Below are 12,913 nucleotides of genomic sequence, written 5' to 3'. Positions count from 1 at the left end.
AAGTGAGTCAATAACTAACACTTCGTTCTCTTAGAAATGGGGGTATTACAGCATATGGCTATTCTTGTAAAAATCTATTGAAAGGGACCTTCCCTGGTGGTCCAGTGGTTAAGAATTTGCCTTCCAATGAAGGAGATACGGGTTCAACCCCTAGTCAGGGAGCTAAGCTGCCGCCTGCCACAGAGGACCTAAGCCTGCGAGCTGCAGCTACTGAGTCCAAGCTCTCTAGAGCCTGTGTGCCACTCTGCAGCTGGAGAAACCATGCTGCAATAAGGAGCCTGTGCAGCCAAAATTTTTTTAAAAAATCTACTTCCAGAAAAAAACCCAAAATGTTTCCAATAACTTAATTCTTGACTTTCTATGAAAACAAAGAAGCATACTCATCATCTAATTATGACATATTTGGATTAGGAAATTCTTTGTACCTTTTTAGTTGGATATCCTGAAAATTTAAAACACTTATAGAAAACTCTAATTCATATAACTGTGAAGACCTAATTTTAAAGGAAATAGAAAGAGGTCCAGCTTCTCTCTCCTGCCCCCCCTTTCAGCTCCTCCCTGCTCCAGTTCATGAAACGGGCTGTAGAACCTCTTATATTACAAAGGCAGGTTCTCTAATCAAATTGACATATCAACTCACGCTTTCCCTGGCATGTGAGGGGGAAAAAATAATCAATGTTTTACCTAAATGGAAAACACAAACAAAAGTTTAAAACAAGAATTTTTTGCAAATGTTACACTGAAAATATTTCTCTGAATGCAAAGAGAGAAAACATAAGGAAAGGCTAAAGAAGAAAAATACAGGAGGAAAATAAAAAATCCATCTGATAAAGCTGTATCTTTAGAGCTTCTTTTTAAGGGGTAAGCTTACATTGGCACATAAATTTTTCCACAATAAATTCATAATTAGTATCAGTTCAGTTCAGTTCAGTCGCTCAGTCATGTCTGACTCTTTGCGACCCCATGAACTGCAGCACGCCAGGCCTCCCTGTCCATCACCAACTCCCGGAGTTTACTCAAACTCATGTCCACTGAGTTGGTGATGCCATCCAACCATCTCATCCTCTGTCATCCCCTTCTCCTCCTGCCCTCAATCTTTCCCAGCATCAGGGTCTTTTCAAATGAGTCAGCTCTTTGCATCAGGTGGCCAAAGTATTGGAGTTTCAGCTTCAACATCAGTCCTTCCAGTGAACACCCAGGACTGATCTCCTTTAGGATGGACTGGTTGGATCTCTTTGCAGTCCAAGGGACTCTCAAGAGTCTCCTCCAACACCACAGTTCAAAAGCATCAATTCTTCTGTGCTCAGCTTTCTTTATAGTCCAACTCTCACATCCACACATGACTAATGGAGAAACCACAGCCTTGACTAGATGGACATTTGTTCGCAAAGTAATGTCTCTGCTTTTTAATATGCTGTCTAGGTTGGTTATAACTTTCCTTCCAAGGAGTAAGTATCTTTTAATTTCATGGCTGCACTCACCATCTGCAGTGATTTTGGAGCCCCCAAAAATAAAGTCAGCCACTGTTTCCACTGTTTCCCTATCTATTTGCCATGAAGTGACGGAACCGGATGCCATGATCTTAGTTTTCTGAATGTTGTAATTAGTATAACACAGGGAATATAGCCAATATTTTATAATAACTATAAACAGAGTATAATTTTTAAAAAAGAACACAATTGTTCATAATATTTTTAAAAAGTCATGTTTTCTCTGATTATATACTTCATATTCATTATTTTAAAAATCCAAACAATGAAGAAAAATTAGGATTAACATATGAGTCATTTAAAATCCTACCACCTAGAGATGATCATTATTGCTATTTTGATAGTCAACTTTTCATATATCTCTCTATGAAGATGTACAAAAATAAATGCATAATTTCACATGAATAAATTCTATTTATATCATAGACATATTTTTTATTTCTAATAACTACATCTTCCCTTATCTCTGCCTCTCCTAATACTCCCTCCCTCTCCCATCCCCCCCAAACCTTCCCCCTATCGTATGACCTGTCATATCAGACAGCTATGATTCTTTTCATATATTTCTTCATATTATAGATAATATGTATATATACAGAGAGAGAACTTTTATCTGTATTTTGTGTTTTTCATGGAATTTTCTCATGTTAAAAGGAATTGGAGAAGGAAATGGCAACCCACTCCAGTAATCTTGCCTGGAGAATTCCATGAACAGAGGAGCCTGGCAGGCTATAGTCCATGGGGTTGCAAAGAGTCAGGCATGACTGAGCAACTATCACTCACAAAAGGAATAGATCAACTCATTCTTTATTGCAGCTGTGCAATATTCTATGGAATGGATAAACAGCTACTTATTCAAACATTAAATACTGAGTGTTCACTTTGGTTCCACCTTTCCGCTTCTACAAATAATGCTTCAGTTAATTATACACATATCTGTGGATACAATACTATGACTTTATGGCTATGAAATAGATTCCAACAAGTAGGACTATAGCCTGTTTTACCAAAGTGGCTATAACAATTATTTCTCTCAGCTATGACTGACAGCGTCCTTTTCCTCATCCTGTCACTAATGATACTGCTTTCTCTAAATGTGTGCCAATCTGTTAGACAAGCAGAAACTGGAAGTTCCTTAACCAGATGTGAAAAGAGTTACTGTGTAATAGCATCTCTCTTGAAGAAAATCTTATTTTGAGTCTCAGAACATCAGCAATACCAGGAAAAAGTTATATGGTCCTTAATTTTTGGATTACAAATGTACCAAAAAATTTTTTTAATCTCACACTAAAAATTAAATAAATAAAATATATTTGTGTGCTACAAACTATTTAATTATAAAAGTGATTATCCTAGTACATTGCAAAAGGAAACTTCAAAGATTTTACCTGGAATAGATAGATAGTAATGCCATCACTAGAAGGCAATCAGAGAAATCCAAATAGGAAAATACAGGGCAAATGCTCAGATACTTCAGTAACCAAATTACCTTATGTGGACTATGACTGAATCAAACGTTAAATTAAAAGCAAAAACCACTACACTTAACATTTGATGATACTAAGGAATTATTAAATTTTCTTTGGTGTGATAACACTGTTGTGATTATGTTTAGAAAGAGTTCTTATCTTTTAAACATATATACTGAAATACTTACCAAAAAATTACATCCTGTATCTGCTTCAAAATAATTTGGAACAGATAGTTACAGCATAAATAAGATTGTTATGAACTGATCATTGCTTAAGCAGGAATCATTACTCTTATGTATGTTTGAAACTTTCCATAATAGAAAATTAGAAAAAATATTTCCAACTAGAGGAAATTCAGGATTGGTAAAAACCTTAGTGAATGTGATTAGTTGAGTGTTAATAGAAGAGACAGTGGTTTGGGCTGAATTAAAATCAAATAGGTAAAGAATCCACCTGCAATTCAGGAGACCTGGATTCAGTCCCTGGGTTGGAAAGATTCCCCTGGAGAAGGGAATGGCAACCCACTCCAAGTATTCTTGCCTGGAGAATTCCATGGTCAGAGGAGCGTGGCGGGCTATGGTTCATGGGGTTGCAAGGAGTTGGATACATCTGAGCAAATAAGCACAGCAGAGCACAGCACAGCAACTTCAGATTCTCAAAAACAGGTCATTCAAAAGACATTATTCAGAATGCTTGTTTCAGGGGGAAATTTAATGCAAAGAAATGATATCACATGTTGCAAGATTTCCCAAGGAAAAAGAAAGCTCGAACTTTCAAGTAAAGGTAATTTCAAACATTTTTACCTTGAGCTCTAGCCTTGTGGTGTTTGCCTGGCACCGGTAAGTGGCGAGGAGAAAATTGTCATTTGACTAGGAATAATTCAAAAAGTGAGGAGAATGAATCCATGCCTCTAAGAATAATAACAGCAACAACAACAACAATGACTGTTACCATGTTACTGCGCACCTATCACTGGGTGGCACTGTGCTGTGAGTTTTATGCTTACTCCTATCAACAAGTTTTAACAGATGAAGAAAACGCGGCATGAAGGGTTAGGTAACTTTCCTAAAGCCAGTGAGTAATAACTGGACTTCAAATTCAAATCTATAGCTCAGTGCTCTCTCCATCTTGAGTCTCTCCCACAGCATTTTAAAATATTAATTGTCCTTCCAAAAACTTAACTGATAATGCAAAATTCCTAATGTTTATGTTATAAAGGCAAAAAACATAAATGTTCAGTGTTGAACATATTTGATTTTCACACATACGTACAGACAACTTAGAAATATCTCATCTATGTATTTCCAGCAAATAGCACAGTGTCAAGTAGACCATAGGCATTCAATACATGTTTGTTGAATAAAATTGGAGAGGTTACTCCATGTAATATAAGTTCTTGAAATAGAATAATAAACTACTAAATACAAAAAAAAAGTATATCTAGGTGCATGAATTGCAAAATCAGGCAAAACAACATGAACTATTTGGTATGCAATTTTCATGTACTATTTCCCTATTTTAATAAATACCTGAAGAAATAAAAAGAATGCTAATATTAAAAGAAAATTCAAATGTTTTAAACTCAGCAAGCACAGAGGATAAGTCAACTTAAAAATAAATATACTTTTGTGTAATTAAAAACAAATGTTACATATTTCAGTGTTTACAGATAAAATGACTAATTAAAAGAGATAAAATGTCTGGAGTTAGGTTTGGGGAAGGGAGAGAGAGAGGGTAAAGAGCACAAAACAAGACTGGCCATATGTAAAAGTTAGTGACGAGTTCATGGAGGTTGTGCTATTCTTTCTCCTTTTGTATATGTTGGAAATCTTTGTAAGATTTGTTTTTTAAGTCACCATTCTAGAAAACAGGTTTTAAATTAGTATAAAATACTCAAAGAATCCTGCATTGATATAAACAGGCTAATCTTTCACTGTAACTTAGGAATTAAAGATCTGAAGTTCATACTAACTTGATTTTTTAAATGATCATAAAAACATAGGTCTTAATCTTTTGCATTTTATTCTCAAACAGGGATGGCAAAGCATATATGATAACAATACAACTGCTGTTAAAAAAAGTTTTACTCTGACATTATTTTGAAAATTATTCCCTAATATAACTATCAACTTTGTTCTTTATTCTTTTTATCCTTCTCTTTTTAATGCCAGTTCCAGTCACACTTTCTCTGGCTTGCCTTCCCCAGACCTTCTCTGTACCCTAACTCATCAGGAGCTACACCTAGCGCGGAGACGGCTAGTCGGCTAGTACCACACAGAGGGAATGATGCAGCAAATGCACCCAAAAGCTTGGATATGGGCTCATCCCAGGCACTCTGCACAGAGTCAGTGTTCAATAAATGTCTGCTGAATGAAGGGTAAGCAAGAGTCAGCAAGAAAAAGTGCAGAAAGGCAGGCAGATGGAACAGATCGTGTTTAACTGTAGGAAATGTGTGAAACTATATAGCAATTTGAAGAAATTTTAGGAACTTCAGTTTGGCAGAAATCATGTGCATGGGAGGGAAGGTAGCAGCTAGTGAGAGATTAAGTTGGACTTGTAATCAAGAGCTGAATTATGGAAAGTTTTTTATGCTACAGTGAGAGATCTCGACTTACATGCAGCTCAAGAAAGGTTTTAAAAGGTTTTGAGAAAAGAAATGACACCATGATGTTTGTACTTTAGGAAGGCCTCTCGGATGGCGGTGCACAGCACCTCCTGTGATTGAGAGGCAGTGCTGAAGGTAGAGAAACTGGAGGATGAGTAGTTCAAGCAAGTGTGGTGAGAGCTGGAAGGTTAACAGAAGGGGAAATGAAGCAAAGCAGACAGCAAAGAGCAGGAGGGGGAACTGACGGAAATCAGTGACTACAGTAGTCTCCCCCTTATCTGTGGTTTTGCTTTTTGGGGCTTCAGTTACCCATGGTCAACTGTGGTCTGAAGATATTAAACAGAAAATGCCAGAAATAAGCAACTCATAAGTTTTGCTTACAGAATCATACACCATTCTAAGTAGTGTGATGAGAACTTGTAATATCCCACTCCATCTCATCTGGGACATGAATCAGTCCTTTATCCTGCATATTCATGTTGTATGCTACCTGCCCATTAGTCACTTAGTAACCATCTCTGTTATCAGATGACATGTTGTGTTCAAGTAACCCATGTTTTACTTAAGAGCTCCAAAGTGCAAAAGTAGTGATACTGAAAGAAACACAGTATTATTCAAGGGTCGGAGAAGGCAATGGCACCCCACTCCAGTGTTCTTGCCTGGAGAATCCCAGGGACAGAGGAGCCTGGTAGGCTGCCATCTATGGGGTCGCACAGAGTCGGACACGACTGGAGTGACTTAGCAGCAGCAGCAGCAGCGGCAGCATTCAAGGCTTCCGTACTATTTGTAATTACAGGCGTCCACTGGGGCTTTTAGAATGCACAGTATCTCCAACAGAAAAGAGGGAGGGATCCACTATACTTCGATTAAACAGATCAGAAAAAGGAAAGAATTTAAAAGAACACGCCAGTTTCTGGATTATCTGAATACAGAGAAAGAGAATACAAACAGATTTTGAGGGAAAGGTTATGGAAGGAAATATTGAAGGAACATTGACTCTAATAGCATTTACAGGTTTTATACAAAATGGCATAATGAAATGAAAGCATCTAAATAATTCTTTATATTTTTTACTCACCTCAGAATCACAGCTGCTAAAGCTGACAACAGCAGAATTTTTATCCACATCAAGTAAATCTATTGGAACATCACTCTACAATCAATATTAAAAGAAAAAGAAAGGTTCAGGTAGAAAACTGGAAATTTTCCAACGCATATTTTCTCTTACGGTTCTCGTTGGTTCTAGTTTATGTTAATCTCTAAATATGAGTATGAACTCTCTTAACTTATATTTGATAATATGTACTTCTAGAAAATAAATATAATATGAATAAATGTCATATTATGACTTATTTTTCTAATTTGGATTAATCAGAGATTACAGAATTTAATCTCTCACTGCTCTTTTTCAAGTATAGTCTTCTTAGACTAAAAGTCTAAGTGCTAAAAATGCTACCATGGGCTACCTATGGTCATGTTTATTACGCATGCTTGCAAGATAAGTAGCTTCAGTCATGTCTGACTCTTTGTGACCCCATGGACTGTAGCCCGCCAGGCTCCTCTGTCCCTGGGATTCTCCAGGCAAGAATACTGGAGTGGGTTGCCATGCCCTTCTCCAGGGATCTTCCCAATCCAGGGATTGAACCCGAGTCTCTTATATCTCTTGCACTGGCAAGCGGGTTCTTTACCACTAGTGCCACCTGGGAAGCCAATGCTTATTTATATCAGTCCATTTTTATAATTTTTTATTTCACCTGTAACACAGAAAGAGGGTGATTTTTAATCTACTCTGGAGAGGTAGCTTCCAGGAGAATGAGTTTGCACTGTGCTCTGTATAAATGATGCACCTAGAGTTGCTCAGCGTAGCAGTCCCTGAGCTAACATTACTTAAGAGAAATTTCTGCCTGTAAGTTTTAATTAATAATCCTCCCTCTCCCCCATATCTTTTCAAACTTTGTCTTCTTCTTCCTCTTTACTCTTATTTTCCATTCATCCTACTATCATCCCTTTCCACTCTCTATCTTCTAGTATAAGAAAAAAATAATTAAATATATTGAAAAATGGTGCTATAGATTATTATCTCTAGGTTTCACTCTTCGAAATCATCTGCTTTGCCTATTGACCCATCTGGAAACTGACAGTTAATGAGCAGCTTGTACTGTAAACTCTTATTTTAGTATTTGGAACTTAAAGATCCTATTCAGGATATTAAATACTGAAGTTTTACAAATCACATCTCTGTTAAAATTTTCCTAAAGGCTATCCAAAGAAAAAAATCCTAAATGTCCTTCCTGAATCTTTCTGAAACTTAAGTTCACTGGCCTTTTGTTTAATATGTATAGGGTGAAAGTAAAGAGGTAATTTAAATAATCTATAAGAAAACTGATTATCTAATGGAAGATTAAGATAAACGTTTAAAATCACTATCTAAAACTAAAAGTGTCCAAAATAATTAGTGGACACTAAAATAGATCCAGTCATAAAACAAAGTAATTATGCATTTTACTTACCTGTATTAAGACATTATCTATCGCTGTCTGCACCTCTAAGATAAGGCTGTAGCTGGCATCATCTTTATTTAATGTAAACTTGTCATTTACACTAAATGAAGGTACTGCTGATTTTGCTTCACTTGACTGAGAAGACTGTTGATATTTCTCTCTCTCCTGTAGCACTTTATACTGCAGCTGTTCCAATTCAGTCCTAGAGGAAAATATAAAACTTTGTCATCTATATACTATTTGAGGTCCTCAGAATGTTCACAAAAATTTGACAGACATTTACTTCTGCAAAATGGATTTTTTAATTGGTTGCATTTGAACTATAACACAAATAGAAACAAAATTTTTGCCTATCACTGACCAACTGGTTCCATATTATTTATCTATAATCTAAAAACTAAAATATCTAAACTAAAAGTTGTAAGAATCAAGGCAAGCTGCAAATACACATGAGTCTGGTTTCAGTTACATGTAGTACTAATCAGAAGACAAACTGATTGTTCTGGGGTAGAATACCTTAGATTTAATGAGAAGAAACAAAATGTGTGAAATCAATAAACATGTACCTTTCAGAAAAATATTAGAGTAGACAGACAACATAGATTGCAGAGTATCAACGATAATCACGAGCCAGCTGAAGTTCTACCAAGTGTTGGAGACTGAACTGTGACTGCTTTGAGTTGCTCCAGTTAAAGGGAAAGGCCAAATGCAAATGAAGCAAATAGTAACTGGGAGAGAACAATATGAGGTTTAGCTACCCTAAGTTTAGGGGAAAGTCTGGGAAGGATCTTGGAAGAGATTTGTTCAATTAACAAGCGATCCTTGTGTCTAAAGGAGTCAACATTACTCATTTCCAGTAAGAAAACTTATAAGCCAAAGCTATAGATTTAGAAAGGTCCACAATAGCAGTAAATATTAAAATTAATGAGGAATAGAGCCATCTATATTGGCTACTTTCTAATGTCTATAAAAAAAACACTCTATAGTAGACAAATGCAAAAACATATTCTTAGATTTTTCTTAGATTCTTGATCTAAGAATCTAGATTGTATTTTGTTTTTTCTTAGATCAAGAATCTAAGAAAAAAATCAACATAGAAAAAAACACATAAAAAGTGTATTTCTAACTCCAAATATTAATCAGCATTTACTGCTAATGTTCTCAAACTGATAAACTTTCACTTAAAAAGGTGATAAACTAATTAATTATATAATTTCTTCCAGTAAAATATATGGTACCAATAAGTAAGAAAAAAACAATAATCACATACTTCATGAAATGAAAAAAAAAAGGTGAGTCAAAATCCAAAATTACCGTAAAGAAGAAATTTTATTCTGCATCTCCTGATTAATTTTTAATTCTTCTCCTGGTCCACTTTCCTTATGAACAGGCTGTGTTGTCAGACCTGTAACCCAGCCTGCAGAGATGAATTAAATCACGTACCATTAAGTGCTGCCAGTGTTAAACCCAAAATACATGCCCCTTTGTCCACCAACATCAACCTCATTTAGTTTTGGACTTATTCTTTTTCAAAAAAGCATATGCAAAACAAAACAAAATACAAAAGAAATCAAGCTGGAAGATATTCAAACTATAAAGAAATTATTTCGGATACCATTTTTGCTTTGCTTGAAATGCTGTAATACTGCGATTAAAGAAATCCTTTACTTCTTAATTTATAACTTTAGTTTTCAAGGATGAAATAAGTCAACATAGTCTAGCAAATGCAAAAAAGAGCTGATGAGTATAAGTTGCCTTTCAAAAATTACTTTCATGGAAAGTTAAAATCTCATGTAACTATTGTGAAAATACAAAAATGACCAACTCAGAAGAAAGTAAGTTTTATAAGAAATGTACATAGTAACAAAACAAACTAAATTTCAGTAAATAATAATTTTTAAGTCAAAGGATATCATTTAATTTTCAAAGACACTAGAGATATACTAAAGACTTTTAAAAAGCATTAATAATAAAGAAATTATTTTATAAATCAATAACACTCCTTTCTTTCTTATTTTTAACCAATAAAGCTTTTAATGCTAGAGGTTAAGAGTTACTTACTAATAAACTTTAAAAAAAATAATCAAAAGAAATTTATCAAATTTATATTTTTTTCAAAAGCAAATTATCAAACTTATATTTTTTATGATTGATTCTTTCAATGAGCTATTACCATTTCCATTTGCTTTACCTGAGTATGTGGATACCACGATTTCGTCATAGCCATCTTTCCCTACACAACCACCCTGGATTGATGTGACACTCTCAGATAACGTCTACAATGAATTTAAGATCAAGCATGTCATCAATAAAATTTCACAAAGTTAAATAAGCTACAAAACTTATTTTCCTATCTCCCAACATTCAATATAATTTTACTGAATACTTATTAAGACACTGAGATTGGAAAGGTGAAAATCCTGCACAAGTGGCCAGAAATTCCAGTGTTTCTAATATGAGGAAAGGAGACTAAAAATGACTCATCTACCTGCGTGTACCGCACCGCTACAGTAGTCATCAATAAGCAAAGATAATTTATTTATAAAAGGAAGTTCTTTTTTAAAAAACATTACATAAGCAAAACTCTTAACACATTTAGTTTATTTTCTGAATTCTACAGACCACCTCTCATGTGTTTTCTCCAAGTAGCTTTTTAGAATAAAGAAAATGATAGCTAACATGGGACCTTTAGGGAATTTGCTATTATGGAGAGAAACCATGTTTTTCAGTTTATATATCTTTAAAGCAATACTTCCCAAATTTGTCTGACAATAATTACTTGGATGAGTCAACCAGGAATCTGTGTTTTTAACAAACACTCTAGGTCAGTGGCTTTCAAGTTATTTGAAAAGTAATCAATAAGTTTTATATTGCACAACAACAGAAATAACTTAAAAGGCTTAAGTATTGTACTCTGTATTGTACTCTGATTTATTCTAATCTATTCTCTTTCATTAAGAAAAAAAATGGGCTGGCAACCCATTAATGGGTTTGACCAGCAGCTCTGCTAGGTATCTCTTACTAGGCAAAGCCCAAAACCATTGTTCTAAAGGAGAAGGTAGAGGGAATGGACACCAGCAACAAAAACGTAGAAGGCAAACCACTGAGCTACTCCGCAAAGCAGACTATCTGAGCTGTTCCTGAGGGGTTCAAGGAACAGAGGCTTGATTAAATATTTGCATAAAGTTAGGTTCATAAGTGCATTTTTTTCCTTTGGCCATGCTACATGGCTTGCAGGACCTTAGTTCCCCTACCAGAGATTCAACCCATGCCCCCTACAACAGAAGCATAGAGTCCTAACCACTGGACTGCCAGGGAAGTCTTTGGTATAAGTGCATTTTTAATGAGCATCCCAGTGTACTTAATATACACTAGAATTCTTTGAACTTGTTTGTTCATGTTCCTGCTAAAGTTAATTCTGAAAAAAACAAAACTGCATCCATTTCTGTGTACATTTTTAAACTTTCAGATTTTCATCACTACTATATTTAAATTATTTAACATTTGGTCTTTGCTTTCTGACTTCTGAAGTTTTTTTTAATCTTGTTCAGGAAATTCTCTTATCACCAATATTATAAGAACTGTGTTCTTATTATTTCATTATGTTACTGTTTTTAGCCATTTCCTTTCTTCTCTACCTTCCACCCTCCCTCCCTCCCTTCCTCTCTTCTTTTATCGATTTATTTTTGGTTGTGCTGGGTCTTTATTTCTGCTTGTGGGCTCTCTCTAATTGCGGAGAGTGGGGGCCACCCTTTGCAGGCGTGCGGGGGCTTCTCCCTGCGGTGGCTTCCCTTGCTGCGGAGCACAGGCTGGAGGCACATGGGCTTCAGCTGTTGCGGCTCACGGGCTTAGCTGCTCTGAGGCATGTGACATCTTCCGGGAGCAGGGATTGAACACATGTCCCCTGCATTAGCAGGCGGATTCTTAACCACTGGAGCAACAGGGAAACCCCCTCAAGTGACGATTAATTATAGCTTACTCTCTCCTCACTTAGAAGTACCTTATTTAACCTAATGTACTCAGAAAAAGTTAAAAAATTGAAAAAACTGTAATTTCTACATTTTTTTGCCAATACAAGATTTTAATGAAATTCATTTACTTTATGTACTTCAAGTATCTTTTCATAAAAGTACTAGAGTTGCAGAATTAGTTAATTCAACTTATATTTTGTAAAACCAGTCACACATCATAAAACAAGAGATCCTAGGCAACACAGTATAGACATGGCTTATGTAAGTAACAACATAGAATGCTAATTAGGGGAATTCACAAAAAAAGACCTTGGTCACAGTTCAAAATATTGGTGAGTAAATATATATTTATAAGTTTAAGTTAAAATGTGATGTTTGGGATTCCCCAGGTGGTCCGGTGGCTGTGAGTCTACCTGCCAATGCAGGGGACACAGGTTCGATCCCTGCCCCAGGAGGACTCCACATGGTGTGGCGCAACTAAGCCCTTGCGCCCACAATCCCAGAGCCCACACGCCACAACTACTGAAGCCTGCACACTTGGAGCCCATGCTTTGCAACCAGGGAAGCCACCACAGGGAGAAGCCTACGCGCCCCAACGAGAGAGCAGCCCTACTCACTGCAACTGGAGAAAGCCTGCATATGGGGACGAAGACCCAGTGCAGCCAAAAATAAATTAATTAAAAAATATATTTTTAAATGCAGTGTTTAAGGTATGCATATATTATCTTTTTATGATCTGCTCCTTAACTTTTTTGATTAACCAACTGTCAGTCCAGACTGTGTCAGATAAGAGAACTTCTCCTAATTAGAAAGACAACAAAGTAAGTGACATCATGAATGAAGATGAGACAACAAATTTGCAGCCTTAACATAA

At 35.8% G+C, this 12,913-nt stretch overlaps 1 protein-coding gene across 4 annotated transcripts in view; it reads right to left on the bottom strand.

Moving 5' to 3' along the window:
- BBS7 (Bardet-Biedl syndrome 7) overlaps nt 1-12,913 on the bottom strand; it is a 37,326-nt gene that overhangs the window by 11,085 nt on the left and 13,328 nt on the right. For 3 of the 4 annotated variants that reach the window (XM_070463849.1, XM_070463847.1, XM_070463848.1), the window contains exons 9-13: nt 10,260-10,344; nt 9,383-9,485; nt 8,078-8,270; nt 6,646-6,720; nt 3,766-3,831 (exon numbers count right to left, since the gene is read on the bottom strand). In XM_070463849.1, the coding sequence (XP_070319950.1) occupies nt 3,766-3,831; nt 6,646-6,720; nt 8,078-8,270; nt 9,383-9,485; nt 10,260-10,344 (522 nt within the window). The remainder of the gene's footprint in view (nt 1-3,765; nt 3,832-6,645; nt 6,721-8,077; nt 8,271-9,382; nt 9,486-10,259; nt 10,345-12,913) is intronic. The other variant, XM_070463850.1, reaches the window with a different exon arrangement.

Source organism: Odocoileus virginianus, unplaced genomic scaffold (assembly GCF_023699985.2).
Source record: "Odocoileus virginianus isolate 20LAN1187 ecotype Illinois unplaced genomic scaffold, Ovbor_1.2 Unplaced_Contig_7, whole genome shotgun sequence".
Lineage (NCBI taxonomy): Eukaryota > Metazoa > Chordata > Mammalia > Artiodactyla > Cervidae > Odocoileus > Odocoileus virginianus.
The sequence above is the reverse complement of the archived record's forward strand: the minus strand, read 5'-3'. Positions and strand labels throughout refer to the sequence as shown.